Below are 19,818 nucleotides of genomic sequence, written 5' to 3' on the forward strand. Positions count from 1 at the left end.
CACATTCAGCCTCACAGTTGCTAAGAATCGTACTCGAGCTGAAGGTTCCTTCATGCGCTGTTCTGAATCGAGAGTATCTGCCCTTATATCAAAGTATTTCAAAAATTACAACTACTAAAAGAAAAAAAGCCGACATGAAAAGGATATGAAGTCTCCTGGGGGAGGGGGTGGGCACAGTAGAACTGCAAAGGATGATGCCTTAGTAAACAAACAAAAAAAAAAACAACACGGGGAGCCTGGCCTGCAAGTTTTACGTTTAAAAGATGGTCTGTTAGGTAAAACTGAATCAGACGACAAAATCCAACTAAAAACAATTACACTCTAGTATTATACCTAGTAGGCAAAGGAAGTGGGAGACGGGGTAAAAACAGGAGCAATCAAACTAGACAGTCTGTTGGGTCAAGAGAAACTAGGGTGCCAATACCTGTTGGCACCCTAACTGCTAAAGACAAACAGGAGGTGCCAAAAGGCTACAAAATGACACACCATCGACAGCTCAAACATTTGGTACAGTAACTTCTTACTAGGCCAATGAAAATGTTTTAAAAGCAGCAGAAAAAATCAAGTCTTTATTCAAATAGTACTTGTTTTTATACAAATGCTGTAAAAAATACAAGTGACCCACCAAAGCAAAAGTGCTTAGGGCTCATGAACACCGTAACAGTCCTGCTTTTACCATTCTTCAAACATAAATTTTACACCAGACTTAAAGTTCCTTTCTAATGGGAAAGATAATTGTAACTAGGAGCACTACATTTTGTGTACTCTCCAGAAAGCAATTCAAAAGCCTAATACTACATAAAGTTTTGACCTAATGTTCTAAAATATCCCTAAATAGGAATATAAAAGATGGAGTCTGATTCCAAAAGTCATTTATTTTTGAATAAAAATTTTGAAGTTAAATGGTTTCCATAATCTACAAGAATATTATCTACAAATCACCACTCTTCTTCTGAGGTGCTAGTCATCCTATACAACTGAAATTACTGAACCCCAATCCAACAGGAAAAAGATGCAAAGCCTACTTTGAATTATATTCACCTTCATGTGGTAAGATGAAGTAATAACTATTCTACTGTTCATAACAGTTTGTGTATTAGCAAACTTTCCTGTAGTAGCCAATTAATGGAAGATTAACCCACTCCTGAAACAGTAAAACAAATTGAAGGTTATTTGTGAAGTTCAGTCAAAAGCAGATGCTTAACACAGGACTTTAATGGAACACCATTTAGTAAAGCCAACAATCTGAGAAAAGTGGAGTGTGTTATGGTTAAGAGAAATTGAGGAACACATCTGATGCAGTGGGCATTTTATATCAATGGGGCAGATAACCAGCATATAAAATAAGTGCCTTTTAAAGAGATGAATACTGCTGCTGTTCGTTCATTAATGTCAGACTTCTAATTAGGAGGCTGCATCTTCAACAAAGTGGAATACAGAACCAAGAAAAGACTTTTTATTTAGCTTTGTTTTTTCGTGGGTTCCCCCCAGACCAAGGACTAGGGGGGAGGGTAGACAAACATTGCTGAATTACCCTGGATATGATAAATTATCTTGCAAATGAACAGTCTACTGATTTATACTCATTATTCCACAACTCAGCTGGAAGAAACCGTAAGGGAAGCATGACATACAATGTCAATTCAGGGTGAAGGCGGCAGACTTCTAGAATGCAACGATCCCACACGCTTACTTCAAGGAGAAACCTGCAGACATATTTTCAGGTCTTGCTAAGTAACTGTTTATTTGCACTCAATACATTTGGGAAAGTCTGCTACATAGCTAAGGTCACTGTGACCACAGAATGACAGATGAAAAAGGATAAAGCACTGAACAGCAAGAAAATGCATCCCACCCTCATAAGAATTTAAGTGAACAAGTAAAAAATTGAAGATAAACAGATACAGCCTTCATCTTTTATGAATATACTTCCTCCCCAATATCTCCCCAATATAAACACTCTGGAGTGTTTATATATTCAGTGCAAGAAACAGTATCATCGGTACATTTGCAACACCTCTGAAGAAACAATAAAGCTAAAAAATAAAAAAAATCTAGTTCTGAATACATTTCAGTGTGGTGTAATAATGATATTATTACACTATAGTGATGGGGGAGAGGCTCTGATAGCACCCATCTGCATTCCACATGAAAAAACAGACCTAAGCTCATTTATTAAAAATTCTACAAGCCACATTAAAAAAAAAATTGAACAGGACTGCTTTATCATGTAATTTAAGACAACTGTTACATGAACTGCAAATAAAGATTTAAAAGGTTAGCAGCTACAAAAATCAGAAAACTCATGCTAAAAGTCACTCCCCCCATAAATACTTTTAGCCTGTGTTCAATTACAGTCAATTCTGAATTGGCTCAACTCTGGATTAGACTTCTGAAGTCTTTAAACGGAGTAAAAGAAATGGTAAAGATGACGGATAGCACTCTATCCTGTACTTTGACCTGGAAAGGTGTGGGTCTGCTTAACAAAGGAAGAAGAAACATACACATAACCACAATAAAGCTTAACACTATGCAGAGCTTATAATCATCTTTAGCAAGGGACTGCAAGCTGCGCTGTGAAGACAAAATGCATAGCAGAGGAGAAAGCTCTCGGGAATTTGGGGAACTTGAGAAGGTAAGACAGTGTCAACAACGTGGAAGATGTGATGAAAACATCTGCACCTACTCTGGAGCTCACACACGGTGGTAGCTCCTTGAGAAGCCACCTGCGTGAGAAGGCTGGAGCCCAGACGCTCCTGGCGTGTGAAGGATGGCATGATGCCTGAGTGCCATATATGCCACCTCTTCCACTAACTGCAAAGCTGTGTGGGAACTGAGCTGTTCCAAGGGCAAGAGAACACACATACTTTATAGTCTAACCAACAAGTGAAATGCTTTTTCTTTTTGTATGTCTATTTTTAATATAACTTAAACAATCTTTACTTAAATTTGGGCTTCCATCCGATCACTCTCACTTTCCTTAGGCGGCACTGAATAATGGAAGCAAGCAAAACAAGATTATAACCACAAATGACTACATTTTAAACAGGATTATCAATTAGGGGACAAAGACACTTAAATGTTTCATAATACCAAACTTAAAATCAGTTACAATTCACCAACTTCAAATTCATTCCCCTAACATTTTTAAAGGTTGGTTTTATTTCTGCACGGACAGATTAATATATTAAATTAAGCCAAGATTTTTAAAGACTGGCAAAGTTCTATCACTCTATTTTAAAAAAACAAACATGTTTAAAAACAAAAAAAATTACAAGTTAGTTGCTTCATGTTACATTTCACAACAATTATGTTAAGCTTTTCTCTCTACAGAAACAGGGTCCTTTATGTCACAACTCCAATTATTTACTGCTAGATGTTTAAAATTACACGGGCGAGTGTTCAGCTGGGACCTGCTGATGGTGGTGCATCGGAAGGTTTTTTGAGTTTCAACCCAAGGTGTGCCAGGTCCTTTCCTAGGACCCACACTTGCAGGGGGAGGGGAGGGAGAGAAAAATCACAGGTCAAGTTCTTAAGATTGTTTCACTCTCTTCTCGGCTTTCTGTTTCTTGGTGATCTGTTCAAAATTTCATCCTCCTGTTGGTTGAAAAAACAAGAAATTCACTATAATTAGCATTTTTTTTAAAGTAAAAATTCACCAAGTTTTCAGGATCAACCAGCTGAGTATAATTCATTTGAGGAAAAACAAACAAATGATTAGAAAAAAATGCACCAAAAACAATGATTGGGTCAGTGGTGGTAGAACTGTGCATGTGTTATTATTCAGTCTTTGTTTTCCATAAATGTGCACTTTTCTAAACCTAACCCATCAATATTTTCTTTAAAAAGGACCAAACACCAGGCTATCATGTGTTATCCTGCTTAATCCTGAATAATCCACTGGTCTATGGACATATTAGTCCCACTTTGAGGCTGAGAAAGCACAGATTCATAAGGACTAAAGGCTATCCAAGCCCAAGCAGAGTTCATATAATATTCAAGACTACAAGCCCAGGGACTTCCCTGGCAGTCCAGTGGTTAAGACTCCATGCTGCCAGTGCAGGGAGCACAGGTTGGAACCCTAGCTGAGGAAATAAGATCCCACATGCTGCATGGCACAGCCTAAAAGAAATAAGACTACAAATCCAGTGCTTTCTACGCTACGCCCACTTATTGTGTGAGGAATTTTGGGGAATATGAAAATAGACTGGCCCCTACCTGAAAGAATTCTGCATTCTAGTTGAGACAGAATATATCCATTGAAAATATAAGCAGCATTGACCTTTATCAATAGAAGGGCAGAGTTGTGGTAGCTGGAAATGAAAACTGGGTAGTTTCCAGAAAGGATCAGAATGAAAGAGAAGTGCTGAGAAAAGGGACCGTGGTGAGAATGACATGGACTATTTTCCTTCCCTCATACCTCATATCCAATCCACCTGACTGGATCAGATCCAGTCTGTCCAATCCGATCAGAAATCCAGATCAGAAACTCATGTCCTTCTCTATCACCCTGCTCAGAGCCACCATATCTTGCCTGGATTAGTACAGTAATCTAACTAGGCTCCTTGATTCTCCCTGGTCTGCAGAAAACATCAAAGCCAGAGTAATCAGATCCCATCGGTCCTTTGCCCCGTAGACTATGATGCCTGCCTATTTCACTAGCAGGAAAAGCCAAGTCCCATACAACAGCCTCAGAGGCCTCCCCCAACCTGGAGCCCTCCCCATGTTCTTCTTCTCCATCCTCGTAATCTACTGGCCATGCTGGCCTTCTAGACTACCATTTCAGGTCCTTTTAGTGGTGGTTTGCTCTTCCAAGAATTCTCTTCCCATGGACATCTCCATGGCAAAGCCTCTTACCTCTTTCAAGTTTTTGCTATGGTGAGGCCTATCATCTTTAAAATTATGTACAACTCACTCTGCTCCCAGTACTTCCAAAACCTTTTTCTGTCTTCTTTTTATTTTTCATAGCTCATTGCTTTTTATCACACTGTTCATTTACTTCCTTAAAATGCCCATTGCTTACTGTTTCCTTCCACTAGAATTAAGCTCCTCAAAGGTAGAGTATTTTTGTCTTGTTCACTAACAATTACTCCAGACATATTTACTGAATGAATGAACAAATGAATTCATCAGCAAGAGGGACAAAAATTTTAGAATGCAGTGATCTGTCCAAGAAACAGTTTTAAGGGCACAGTGAGGAGAGACAGTTGATGAAACAGAACTGTAAACAACTGAAGCTACCATTACTAGAAAGCACTTTATTAGTCTTCCTTGCCTTCTCCTTATTACAGAAAACCATTTTCAGCACAGAAAGTATTTTTGAGATTCAGATATAATTTAAAATTAAAAAATTGAATTTTTTAATGCTAAGAATCCCACTTTTACAAAATTGGCTATAACAGAATCTTTACTGTCGTAGCCACTGAAAACTATCTTATGAAAACACTCTCCGTACGTGCGCCTTCCCCTGAGCTGCCACTTTCCATTACCTCTGCTTTAGGCTTCCTGTCGTCCTCCTCTTGACTGACAGTGTCACCATCTTCTTCAACATCACTTTTCTGCTTCTCTTCTAAGAAGTCAAAGTAAAACAACTGAGCAAAATCTTACACTTATTTTTTGGTAACTAGAAAACTAGCATTAGAACACGCTTCTAGAGTCTAAAACAATCCTGACAGTAACGTGCGTATAAGAGTTTGAAGCAACATCTTAGGGTGCTGGCTCAGAGCAGATATTTTGGGGTCTACTTCTTACCAAGTTTCTCTTCACCGTCCTCCTCTTCATCTCCCTTTTCCTTCTCCTCTTCCTTTTCTTCTTCATCTTCCTTCACATCTGGCTGAGGAGCATCAGTCTTTTTGTATTCCACAGGGCTGGCCTGTTTCTGAAATATTCCCCCAAAGCACAACAGGTTTGTTCATATTTTATGTATTATATTACCATGTAATTATTGAATGCCTATGAGCAAAGTTCTGTACAAGTGGTATGCTGGAGCAGGTACAATGAAATGTGTAAGAAGGAATTCCTGCCTGAGAGCTTCCTCTCCAGTGAGCATGTGTGGTTCAAGTAGAAGGAACAGTAGAAGCAAAGGGGTCAGGCAGGAATGTCTAAGTCTAGCTAGTCAAAGGTGACTGAGCTAACAAATATGCAGAATAGTGGCAGAGGATAAAGCTGGAAAAGAAGATTGGGGATCAGGTTACAAAACGTCTTGAATGCAGTATGAAGCACAAGTCTCTTTAAGCAGAAGTAGAGGGCCTAAACAAAATTTTCTTCTTCTTTTTTTAATTCCATATAACAAAGACTAAACAAGAAAAACTACAATCAAGGCTGTATTACTCCTGTATGTGGTGTTTGGGGGAAAGGGGGAATATTGAAAAGAGAAATGGATAATGAGAAATCAAAGACTGAATTATGAAGTATATGAACAGAAACAGGTATGCCAGCAGGAAAATCTAGTTTGTGCCCAGATGGGTCAGTTTCATATCTAAGTTTTTTTTTCCCCCTTCTTTTCTTTCAGAAAGCTGCTGCCAAATACGAAGGAGAGCAATACACTAGACTAGCAACTGAGGGGCTAACAATCCTACTTCCATCTGGGCACAATAAATGGCCACTGAAAATAACAGGGTTTCAGAAGTCAGCACCAAATGTGGCCCAGTCATTACTGAGCTGCTACAAAGAAAAACCTCTGCCAATATATCTTGGTTATTTTTAACATGGTAAGAGTGAATCAAAATAAAACAAAACAAAGCAATGGCAACTCATACCTTTCCAGAACAGCAGAAGAGGATGACAAGAAACACGGGCAGAGCCACAGTCAAAATGTAGACCACCCAGAGCCACGGGCGCTCCTCAGCTGCCTCAATCATCTGCCCCACCACACCTGGCTGGAAAACAAGACAGCACTCATTTCAGGGTCGGCTTCTGACACTAAATATAGGCAGTACTGTCCCACTGTTAAATTCCTGCATGGCACTGCTCAGACACCATTTTCTCAGGATTCAAGCCTAGATGTCCACACAGTGTAAAAAGGAAATAAAAGTCTCAGTTTTCCTGCTGTCTTTATCAACAAGGGTATTTCTCTTTCCTAGGTGTGAAAGCTGGCTTCCCAATTACCTGCAAAGTTTCTTAACCTCAGGGATCAGTGAATGAAGAATTTCTTTTTCTTAGTGTGTCTCCAATTTTCAATTTGGCCTTATGACCAATTATTTGAAAACTCCACTTATTTAATAAACCAAGATTCAATATTTAAGAGTGCATTAAAATAGATCCTAAATGGAAAACTTTGTTAAATCTTTTTTTTACACTGTTTAAATTGGAGAATAGTTGATTTACGATGTGCTAGTTTCTGCTGTACAGCAAAGTGAGTTAGTTATACATATATCTCCTCTTCTAGATTCTATTCCCATATAGGTCATTAAAGAGTGTTGAATAGAGTTCCCTGTGCAGTACAATAGGTTCTTATTAGTTATCTATTTTATATATAGTAGTATATATGTCAATCCCTGTTAACTGTATTTTAACACAATTTTAAAAGAAATACCATGCAAAAAAAAAAAAAAAAAGAAATACCATGCATATAACACAAATATAGACTCTAAAATTTTTGTATTAACCTAATGAAATCATGTCCAAAACCCCAGTATTTTGTCTTCAGTCAACACAGGTCACACTTTCTATAACAACATTCCCAAATAGGGAAAAGACAAATCTTAGAAGCTCGCTCTTCACAACATTAGCAATTAGTTACCTATAAAAGAGATAAACGCACAAGAAACAAGGAAGCACAAACCTCAGAAGCCCCATCTGCAGCTTTCTTCAGACCCCATCCATCATTGGCCCAATCGTCAACTACTCTTCGATCACCACAAACAATAAAGTTGTCAAAAAAAATGTCCGAAGTCATAGACCACAGTTCTAAACCAATAGCACTAAAAGGAGTCATTTTGAAAGGCTCTAGATCTTCAAAGAAATCTGGATTTGGTATTTTCCGTGGTTTCCAGATTCCCTAGAGAAAGTATTTAAAAAAATCATTTCAGTAATGATCAACACAAATTTATAGTGAACCTAAATAAGATGAATTCTGCATTATCTGTGAAGTAAGTGCTGACCGTGTGAAACTTAACAGGAGGAAAACAATAAATGCTACTAATGCCTCTAAGAGGGCTGAACTCCAACTACCTCCAATTTCTACTTTCAGTTTCACCCATGACCTTGATTCAGACCTACACCTTGCTCTACCTGGCACATTCCAAGAGCTTTCACTCTTATCAACTAACTGCTGGTAGGCGTGGGAGCATAAATCAGAACACACTTCTTCAACCAGATATTTCACCTCAGACAACTACCTAGAGAAACAGTTACCACATATACTCAGACAAGTACAAGGAAAATCACTGTAGCAAGGATTCTAAAAGCAAATATGGAAATTCACCTAAATGGCCGTCAACAAAACAGCTTAAGGGGCAACTTTTCTTATTGCCTGCACAACTTAAAATACACTTAAAACAGAAAAGTATACACAGTCTATATGTAGAGATACAACTTACATTTCAAAGTAAGCTGTAAAGTAGAAATTAATGGTTTTAAATAATCTGACTGGGATAGAAACAGAAGTGAGACCAGGGTCGGAACTGTTACAGAGCCACGGTAAACCTGAAGCTTTAAGGTATCACCACCGGTATGATCATCTCATTTGAGCTTCAGCATTCATAGCTGAAGATACCGAGGTCAAACAACGGGCTAACTCATGGTCAGGACCAACTTTCACCACAGTCCCCTATCCACGCTACCAGAGACTGCCAGTGTGGACATTTACGCTGGAGCACCCCGCCACATGGCAGCAGGGCGTCCAAACCACACGTCTTCCCTTTTGTTTTTAAGTTATAATGCAATTATGAAAGCTCGTCTTTCCACTTTTTAGGTTCATCTTTTCAATACAACACATAAGTTCTCTCGTAATTCTGAAGTTTACTTTGTTTTTAATTCAACTGTTTGCATATAGAGGATCAATCTGTGGCAGCCTCACTACACACTCGAGAACTATCTGAACACTAAGAGCTCAATGAAGCAGCTCAACCATCAGGAGGTACCAACCTGGTAGTTAGGGTTGTCAATCATGGGGGGCTTCCATCTGCCCTTATAATTAGGGTTGTCAATCATGGGTCGCTGCCAGACACCGCACCCAGGGGCCGACTCACACTTAGGGTTGGCAATCTGAGGAGCCTCCCATTCTCCGTCCATATCTTCATCCCTGTGGAGACAGAAACAAACTACAGGTGGATTCTGTGAAGCAGGACTATGAAAAGCTACCCTAGGGCTTCCCTAAAATCCTGTAGGAATATTCAGCGGCATACTACAAAGCATCATTTTGTTTCTGCATTTCCAGTAACAAAGGATTTTCTGTGATAGATACATTAAAAAGAGAGATGAAAATGTAATCAATTTAGTTTGTTGAGCTCTACACTTAAGTTTGAGCAGTTGAATACTGGAGTGGGTTGCCATTTCCTTCTCCAGGAAATCTTCCTGACCCAGGGACTGAACCCGGGTCTCCCGCGTTGCAGGCAGGTGCTTCATTGTCTGAGCCACCAGAGAAGCCCTGGCTGCATTCAGCACTGACTTTCACTTCAGTAAAAAAGCAGGCGATGCTAAAGTGAGCCAGCGCCTCCTACAGGCAGGCACTTTACCATCTGAGCCCCCGGGGAAGCCCTGGCTGCATTCAGCACTGACTTTCCCTTCAGTAAGAAGCAGGCAATGTTAAAGTTAACCAGTGCTCATACCAGTCCTCCGGCCTCTCTGCGTCTGGGTCAGGCACATACTCAGGCTCATCATCTAACCAGCCTTCGGGCTTCGTAGCTTCTTCATCTGGAATCTTAGCAGGGGCATCTTCATCCCTTAGCACAAAAGAAAAAGACAATTAATGACAACACCGGCCACAGAACTACAATGATGACAGTGTGGTCCCACTTTGTGAAATAGCTCCTCCTAAAAATAGCTAAAATCATATGCAAGGGCCTAGTATGCAGAACTGGAGAAGGCAGTGGCACCCCACTCCACTACTCTTGCCTGGAAAATCCCAGGGACGGAGGAGCCTGGTAGGCTGCAGTCCATGGGGTTGCTAAGAGTCAGACACGACTGAGCAACTTCACTTTGACTTTTCACTTTCATGCATTGGAGAAGGAAATGGCAACCCACTCCAGTGTTCTTGCCTAGAGAATCCCAGGGATGGGGGAGCCTGGTGGGCTGCCGTCTATGGGGTCACACAGAGTCGGACACGACTGAAGCAACTTAGCAGCAGCAGCAGCAGAGGATTTGAATAAACATTTCTTCAGATATACAAATGCCCAAAAAGCACATGAAAATATGTTCTATATCACTAGTCATCATTTTGAAATGCAAATCAAAACCACAATAAGATACCACTTCATAACCAGGAGGATGACCATAATGAAAAAGGACTGATAGTTTAAGTATTGGCAAGGATATGGAAAAAAATGAAACCCTCATACACTGCTTCTAAGAAAGCAAAATGGTGCAGCTACCTTGGAAAACAGTTTGGCAGTCCCTCACAAAGTTAAACATAGTTACCATGTGACCTAACAATTCCACTCCTAGGAATACACCCAAAAGAAATGAAAATGTATATTCACCCCAAAACCATTCATCTGAATGTTCATAGCAGCATTATTCACAACCATAGCCCAAAAAGGGAAACAACTTAAATGTCAATTAAACAAGGAACGGGTAAATAAAATGTGGTATCACCCACAGGATGGAATATTATTCAGTCACAAAAAGAAAGTATCAATTCAAGGTTCCACATGGATGAGTCTTAAAATTATTATGCTAAGCCAAAGAAGCTAGACACCAAAGACCACATATCTTATTAATCCTATATCCAGAATAGTCAAATCCGTAAGAAAGTAGATTAGTGGTTGCCAAAGGCTGGTGGAAGCGAGAAACGGAGGAAGTAACTGCTTCGTGGGTATAGGCTTCTTTTTGGGTGATAAAAATGTTTTGGAATTAGTGGTAATCGCCGCACAACACTGTGAATATACTAAACCAGTAAACTGTACATTTTAAAAGGGTGGATTTCAGCGTGTCAATTATGACTTTACAGTCACCCTTCTAAGTTTATCAAGAAGTACCTAATTTCAAAGCTTCATGCAGTTACTGTAAGACAGTGCCACTTTAGCTGGTAAGCAAGGACATCTATTCTTGGTCAGGGTTATGCTTGTTTTAGAACTATGCTAGTTTAAAATTGTGTTAGGACTAAAACTTGTCTATCATTCAGCTGACCTTTTAAGCTGAACATTTACTTCTCCTCCCCCACAACAAAACAGCTAGTTAAGGAATACAATACTGAACAAGGGGAGCCCAAATCTAAACTCACCCTTTACACCAGTGCAGCACCTAAGTATCAACTAGAATTTCACTATGAAACCTAAGAGGATGGTTTTATAAATGGAAGGTCAGTTTTATCATTTCTCTTTGTTCACTTTCTAACATTTCCACAAGTCACCATACCAAGAGTTCAAACAGGGTCATATACAAGAGGACAACCCACCTGTTTTCATTTCTTACCACTCTTCAATTTGCATCCTACATAAAAGACCGCTCAATTTCCCTCATGTGTGTTAAGCTTGCTCCCGTTCCTCTACTTCTGCACATGATATTCTCCTTCAACCAGAAATACCATTTCCCATCTTTACCAGTTAGTTATCTCTTGCCCGCTTTCAATTCTCAATTTAAGAATACTGAAGTTTGGTATAGTTGGTGCTCTGGTCACCATGGAAACACATATTAGATCATTCACCATAAGCGTGCCAACTTCAGTTGCCTGTCTCACAACTACGGTGAGAGCTGTGCAGGCAGCTATGTGCCTGTGGCTTTGTATTCCAGTGCCCAACAGAGAGCAGAGATCTCCTGAGTACAGTTTAATAGGAGAAAGGTTATTTTTCAAATTAAAATTTTAGGACTCCAGCTTTAAATTGAATTGCAGAAGCATGGGAAAGGCCAGGCCAAAAGATGTGGAGTTTTGCCACAAACCAACTGCGTTGCCACAGGCAATCCCTATCATTAGTTTCAGCATCTAGTAGCCTGTAAAATGGTGTGAGGCAGTCCAGATGACCTCGGCAGCCCTGCTGATCACCATATGGTCACTTCTATTTTCAGCTATAGTAGTCTGCATTTTTCCTAACATTTAGACTGCATCACAGATTATACAAATTATCACATTTCAACCATCATAAGATTGCTTAAGCCACATGAAATATATGAAATGCTCCATTGCATTCAAAAACAGACTCACCAGTCATCTGGTTTCACAGCATCAGGATCTGGTATTTTTGGTCTTTCATCCCAATCTTCAGGCTTCCGGTCTTCTGGGTCCTCAATTTCACGTGAAGGATTTACAGGAGGAGTCATGTCATTTAACAGATTCCCACTGTTAACAACAGATTGGTCCACTAATATTTCAAAACTATTATCTGGATTCAGGACTGAAAAAAATTAAATGCAATTTTAAAAAGTTAATTAGCCACTCATTCCCAAGTTTTCTTTACCACAAAGGATCATATTTCTAACAGAAGGCAGAAGCATGGAGTAATGACTTTGGGTATTAAGAGTCGGAACATGGTCATGGAGGCTCAGGCAAGTTTGTAGTCTTTTCCTTATCTGTAAATCATAAACATTAGTTCTTCAGGCTTTTAGAAATTAAACAACAGGTAAAATTTTAAAACAACAAAATATTCCATGAACATGGAATATGAACAGAAAAACATCAAAAACCCAAAGATATGCAAAGTAACTGCGATACTGGTTTGTCACAAATGGGTACACACAGGTCAACAGGCAAATAAGTTTTCTTATTATAACCGTCCCCCAGTAGAAAAGGCCCATTTCCTCATCTTCTGAGTCAGTATCAGTTCCAATCACACAAACCTTTTATTTATTAAACCACAAATCTACTCAGGTTGTACTTTTGGACTCCAGTGAAGAATGCAAATATAACTTTAAATCTATAAAGGTATCTTAAGTGGAATTATGCTAAAGCCTGGATCCTACAACTAAATGTCTAATAGGCAAGTGGCTAGATCACAGCACATCCAGAATACTGTGGAAGATAACACAGTACTATCCTGCTATCCTAAACGATAATGAAGGTGATCAACATTATCAATGAAATATTCTCATAGAAAATTCTCACACTTTTGTGAAGAGAAGAAATAAAACATACTTGCTACTGCTAAGTCGCTTCAGTCGTGTCCGAATCTGTGCAACCCCAGCGACGGCAGCCCACCAAGCTGCCCCATCCCTGGGATTCTCCAGGCAAGAACACTGGAGTGGGTTGCCATTTCCTTCTCCAATGCATGAAAGTGAAAAGTGAAAGTGAAGTAGCTCAGTCGTGTCTGACTTAGCGACCCGGTGGACGGTAGCCTACCAGGCTCCTCTGTCCATGGGATTTTCCAGGCAAGAGTACTGGAGTGGGGTGCCACTGCCTTCTCTGTTAATATAAAATTATATGTGTTTACACATATATACATATGTATTCACATATGGCCAAATACATATCACAATGTTTATATTTCAGATACTTTAAATATCTTTTTTCCTTTCAAATTTCTATGCTGAATATGTATACTTTTGTTATAAAGAAAAAAAGTTATTGCATTCTTTAGGAAAAGAGGCATGACTATATGTGATCTCAAAGCAGCAGAAAAAGCCTTATGAATATAAAAACCCCACTCCAATGTCTGAATTACTATTCTCAACTGTCTAGGTGTTGGAACATCCAAACAAGTTCAACTAGAAGACACTGAGAAAAACTGTACACGCATTTCTATTGTATGTCCTGTTACTTAATGTTCTATCAACAAGAAAATAAACAAAGGCAGGAGATGAGTGGAAACCAAGCAAAGAATCTCTATACAGGACATACAAGCTTTTCTTAAAACCTGTTTCTCAATTCAACCTAAGGAAGAAACATTTCTTTTAGTGCTGAGAAATTAAGTTCTTCTCACCACTAAGATTTTAAGTCAATAGAGATTGTTATTTGCAGGTTTATAACTTTAGAAGGATGATAAATGGGTAGTGCCAAAAAACCCCCAAATTAATTAACAGTTTTTCTTACTTAATGTATAAAGATGTGTTTTCTTATCAGTAAAATAGGTCTTCAGATCTGCATCCGGCCTCTTAGCATGCTTTTCTTCATAAACACCCGTTTTGGGGTTTTTGTGGCGGAAAATGAAGTGCAATTTATAGTCCTCTCCACATTTATCTGGACCAAACATAATCGTATAGGGGGTCTTGTCGTGGAACTGATCCTTCAGAAACAAAAATGAATTAAATAACTCAAAGTGTTGAAAAGCAACTTTTCAAAAAGTATGATATATCCTCTTACAAAATCCCAAATAGTGTCCTATTTATTCATTTATGAGATTTGTACAGATACCAGTGAAAAGTAATAACCAGAAATTACCAGAAATTTTACTGAGACTGTATGAAAGTGATTAAAAACATAAAATAATGCATTTATCTAGAGAGTTATACTTCTTTTATAAAGTTTGCTAAAACTAAAAATTACATAGGATAGAAACTAAGAAACAGCTTCGAAATTTACATTTCAAATAAAAAGCAAAGAAATGTCAAAGTCGATATTTTCAACTTCCAAGATATTTCAACAGCAGGAAAGAAGACCTTTATTTTCACAGGTCTTAGAAAATTTTCTTTCGTTTTCTCTGAAATTCTTAAAAGGTAATTGGGTGGCCACATAAACAGAAAGTACTTACCAGATTGAGCTCTGGGGTTTTGGAAAGTAGTTTTACATAGGCACCACCACATTCTATCCCATTTTGGAAATTAACCTCATACCTAATTTTAGGGGAAAAAAAAAAGCAGAAACCATATGGCATTAATTTATTTCCCCTTTCCCTCATTTTGATCACGTTTTATACAGTTCAGTTGCTCAGGCGTGTCCGACTCTTTGCGACCCCATGAACTGCAGCACGCCAGGCCTCCCTGTCCATCACCAACTCCCAGAATTCACTCAGACTCATGTCCATTGAATCAGTGATGCCATCCAACCATCTCATCCTCTGTTGTCCCCTTCTCCTCCTGTCCCCAATCCCTCCCAGCATCAGAGTCTTTTCCAATGAGTCAATTCTTCCCATGAGGTGACCAAAGTACTGGAGTTTCAGCTTTAGCATCATTCCTTCCAAAGAAATCCCAGGGCTGATCTCCTTCAGAATGGACTGGTTGGATCTCCTTGCAGTCCAAGGGACTCTTTCAAGAGTCTTCTCCAACACCACACTTCAAAAGCATCAATTCTTCGACACTCAGCCTTCTTCACAGCCCAACTCTCACATCCATACATGACCACAGGAAAAACCATAGCCTTGACTAGACGGACCTTTATTGGCAAAGTAATGTCTCTGCTTTTGAATATGCTATCTAGGTTGGTCATAACTTTCCTTCCAAGGAGTAAGTGTCTTTTAATTTCATGGCTGCAGTCACCATCTGCAGTGATTTTGGAGCCCCAAAAAATAAAGCCTGACACTGTTTCCCCATCTATTTCCCATGAAGCGATGGGACCGGATGCCATGATTTTCATTTTCTGAATGTTGAGCTTTAAGCCAACTTTTTCACTCTCCACTTGCACTTTCATCAAGAGGCTTTTTAGTTCCTCTTCACTTTCTGCCATAAGGGTGGTGTCATCTGCATATCTGAGGTGATTGGTATTTCTCCCAGCAATCTTGATTCCAGCTTGTGCTTCTTCCAGTCCAGCGTTTCTCATGATGTACTCTGCATATAAGTTAAATAAGCAGGGTGACAATATACAGCCTTGACGTACTCCTTTTCCTATTTGGAACCAGTCTGTTGTTTCATGTCCAGTTCTAACTGTTGCTTCCTGACCTGCATACAGATTTCTCAAGAGGCAGGTCAGGTGGTCTTCTATTGTTATGTCCACCCAATCCTCCAAAATTAAATAAGTAAAAAAAAAAACCGAAAAAACCCGCAAAATCCAGAAGTTCATTTCGTATCAGGAGGAAAAATGGCTGCTTTATTTCAAAATAATTTATTGGGCATGAAAAAAAAATGTTACAAGATGCTGAAACACATCCTAAAACTTCTACTGCAACATGTAATTATTCTCATTATTTTTTACATAGAGTAACAGTTTTAAACATGTTATCATTCTTCCAAGAAAGCTTCTATCAAGCAAGTGTTTTACTCACTGAACAATGAGAGGCTTGGTATCGAAGATGAAGGGCTTGTTCAGTTTAGTAGAGATAGCATGGTGTTTGGCCCGAGACATCAACACAAGTCCTTTATCGCCTGGAAGTTTCGATTCCTTCATTTCATCTACCTCCCACTTTCCTGCAAGACAACAAAAAAAAAGTTCCATTTCACTCCCTAACTACACCTCTGAAGATCTTTAAATGGTAATAAATAAAACTCCGAGTTGTATAAATTCATCACACGGACAAATGTTTAACATGTTTCATTTACCTCTAAGAGCCGGCCTATTAATATAAAACACACATAACTGATAAATATTAGGATATAGTTTTTAAAAACCCATAGCACATGCATTGTACCAATGCCTAGAAAAGACCTTCCATGTCCAAAATACAGTACCATGGGTAATAAATTATCTTTCCACTTTATAGTATAAAAATTAAAATTAAACAGGTCTAACCCTATAAAATATAATGGGACACGCAAAAATAGCAAACTTCCAAGGAATAACCTTAAAATGTATACATACATACTCCTTTTAAACTAGTCTTGAGATACTATGGAAACATACCGTATCTCAATCTGCTATTGTATCTAAATCAAATGCAACTCTCACCATCATATTTGGCAATTTCGTCATCAGTGTCATCTTTCTTGGCTCTGGATAAAACCCACCTGTAATGAAGATATCCCCCCAAATTAAGATTCAAATTATAGTTGGCCTATAAAAAGAAACAATGTAAATAATAATAAAAACAGGGACAATTCAGCTCTTCTTAGCCCATCTAATCACTCTATTTTCAACTTTTATTAAATATGTCTTTCAAGTAGTGATAATATACTCAAATCAAAAATCTGTAACAAAAAGTACCAAATACATGAAATAATTTCACTTTTTAAGACTCAAGAGAAAAAAAAAGTTTTTCTCAAAGAAGAAAAGACAAGGTGAAGGGAAAAGAAATGGAAGCAAGAACCACATGTTCTAAAAGATTTTTCCTAAATGGGACTAAAAATATAAAATGCTATCTAAAAAGGAATCTACTATTCTATCTTATTTACATGATGTTTGCCTCTAAGATTTTTCCCCCCTATGAAACACTTACCCTGATAGAGTTCCTCTATCAAAGGAATCAGCAAAATACACTTCCCCGGTTGGAACTGGAGCTTTGTAGGTGACCTGTGTTAAATATAAAGATGAATTAAGAATTAAAATATTCTCAGTAGGATCTATTCTTTTGGTTTGCTTTCAAACTTGCATAACTGGCCCTCAAATTCAACCCATATAATTTATCTTTGGGACAACATAACAAAGGTTGACAGAGAGAGCAGTAAGTATTTTAGCAAATTTTGCTTTCCCTGTGGTAAGGATCCAAAATGTACCTTCATCTTTTGATTATCTCAAGAGGTAAAATGAACAGATTCAAAGATCACGTCAAACCTTTGGCGATGGCGGACTGCTGGCATCTGGCTTCGATTTTGAGTCTTCTACCTCTTCAATGACGTCATCAAGGTCATCCTCAATGTCAATCACATCATCATCATGTCCATCATGAGCTTGAACAAGAGCAGTTCCAAGGACCAGTAACATACACAGCAACCACTTTCCTTCCATGATCTAAGTATTTGAAAAAAGAAGTAGTTAAATATATCACCTCCTTTCAAAAATTTTGAACCCCTCTTATTTAAAATTAAGGCTTTCAAATCAGAGCTGAAAGGAACTTTACTGTATTTCACTTTATAGATAAAGAAAGTCAACTCAGAATAACAGGTTTTCCTAAAATCAGTTAGTTAAAAGATCCAATTTTAAGAAAAAATTCAAAATATAACTCAAACATAAACAATTGTCCCCATATAGAATATCATGTTGGCTACACAGACCTAGGGTGTTCAAATACAATTTCAAAATAACTTCTTGCATTTGTAAAGAGCTTTACAATAGACAAAGCCCCTTTTACAGAATAGTTTAAATGAGTTAAAACATTACAATGAAATAACAGAGGAGTTAACTTGCCTCACATTAAAGACTCAATTTAGATTAGATGCTGCTGTTTTTGTCCAAAGATCAACAAGCATAGGTATGGTTTTTAATTAGTATTTTAAGGGACTTCCAGGGAACCCCGTGCAAAGCAGGGGACTTGAGTTTGATCCATGGCTGGGGAACTAAGATCCTACATGCCACAGAGTAACTAAGCCCACAGGCCACAATTAGAGACTCCATGCTCAACAAGATTCTGCATTAAAAAAAAAAAAAAAAGATCCTGCATGATGCAATGAAGATCCCACCTGTCAGCAACTAAGACCCAATAAGCCAAATAAATAAATAATAAATCAGTTTTAAGATTCAAGAAAAAAATATATTAAACCACAGACCAACTATTTTTATCTCTTTTTTCTAAGCCTTCAAGTGTCATATATATTATATTAGACTGTCATGGATGGTAGTCAATCCTCTCTCCAAAACCACAGATCTAAAGATATAAAAACTGAGCTACATGGATGCACAAAATGATTTGGTAGCAGGTAGTACAGAATTCTAATTCTGCAAGACAAAAGATTTCTGGAGATGGATGGAGGTGAAAGCTGTACAACAATGTGAACGTACTCAATGCCACTGAACTTGATGGTTAAGATGGTAAATCTTACAAGTATTTTCACTACAATAAAAATAAAGAAAATTGCTTAATTTTTGTGGTCACTTGTAAATCAACTTATTCTAATGCTGAATTTAACGCCTAATTCCTTATAAATGCTATAATCCTTTAAAGTGAGTAACTATATAGAACTAGATTTTCATGTATCATCTGGTGGTATTTCTTTTATTTATAAATCGTGGATACTGTTTTCACAAAATGAAAGAAAGTAAAGCTCACTGGACTCCTAGGCAGCACAGAAAATAAAGAAATAAAAGATTAAAAAAAAAAAGTCACTCATAATCCTTCCTAAGACTGGTTTAGGAGTTTCCTAGGAGTTAGGAAAAACTCTCAATGTTAACATTCTGCTATGGCTTCTTCTATACCAAGAAATGCCAGTAATTTGAATTTTTCACTGGTAAGGCTTCTATTCTCTACCACCAAAATATACAATGGCATAGCAATATTGCTTTGATTTACAACTACACTGGATTCTCTGAAACTAAACAGGCTGATTCAACACTTTTATCTAAATCAACTGTATACAACCTAACAAGTCCTCACAGAAATAATGCTATAAATGGTAGTTGGGTTCCCAGGGATAAACTATAAATCAAATTAGTCCACAAAACAGTTAAATCAAAAAGGCAAAATATGATAAGCCTAGTAGCAATTAAATGAATCACAAAACCAAAGAATTAATAAGGACTATGTACTGATGTTAAAACACTGCTGCTCAAGGAAAAGCTAATCAGGGAGATGAACTAACTACTCATCTTTCAAAAATGGGATTCAGGTAGGGTTTAGTGAGGGAGAAAACAACTGCAGAACAGGAAGATTGATTTTTTTCTCTGTAATTGTTAATTTGTTGATGCACTATTGCTATGATATGGGCTTCCAGGTGGCTCAGTGGTAAAGAATTGGTCTGCCAATGAAGGAGATGCCCGTTTCGGGAAGA

General features: G+C 38.2%; 1 protein-coding gene across 4 annotated transcripts in view; it reads right to left on the reverse strand.

Moving 5' to 3' along the window:
- Positions 1-1,434: 1,434 nt before the first annotated feature.
- CANX (calnexin) overlaps positions 1,435-19,818 on the reverse strand; it is a 32,382-nt gene continuing 13,998 nt past the window's right edge. For all 4 annotated transcript variants that reach the window (XM_086407881.1, XM_086407884.1, XM_086407882.1 and 1 more), the window contains 14 exons: positions 17,669-17,845; positions 17,334-17,407; positions 16,847-16,905; positions 16,227-16,368; positions 14,781-14,862; positions 14,123-14,315; positions 12,302-12,491; positions 9,771-9,884; positions 9,088-9,244; positions 7,784-7,999; positions 6,759-6,878; positions 5,752-5,878; positions 5,490-5,569; positions 1,435-3,597 (listed from right to left, as the gene is read on the reverse strand). In XM_086407881.1, coding sequence (XP_086264007.1) covers positions 3,544-3,597; positions 5,490-5,569; positions 5,752-5,878; positions 6,759-6,878; positions 7,784-7,999; positions 9,088-9,244; positions 9,771-9,884; positions 12,302-12,491; positions 14,123-14,315; positions 14,781-14,862; positions 16,227-16,368; positions 16,847-16,905; positions 17,334-17,407; positions 17,669-17,842 — 1,782 coding nt within the window. In that variant the 5' untranslated portion in view covers positions 17,843-17,845 and the 3' untranslated portion in view covers positions 1,435-3,543. The remainder of the gene's footprint in view (positions 3,598-5,489; positions 5,570-5,751; positions 5,879-6,758; positions 6,879-7,783; positions 8,000-9,087; positions 9,245-9,770; positions 9,885-12,301; positions 12,492-14,122; positions 14,316-14,780; positions 14,863-16,226; positions 16,369-16,846; positions 16,906-17,333; positions 17,408-17,668; positions 17,846-19,818) is intronic.

Source organism: Bos grunniens, chromosome 7, assembly GCF_055505025.1.
Source record: "Bos grunniens cultivar Pamir isolate PY7600 chromosome 7, Bosgru_T2T1.0, whole genome shotgun sequence".
NCBI classification, from domain to species: domain Eukaryota; kingdom Metazoa; phylum Chordata; class Mammalia; order Artiodactyla; family Bovidae; genus Bos; species Bos grunniens.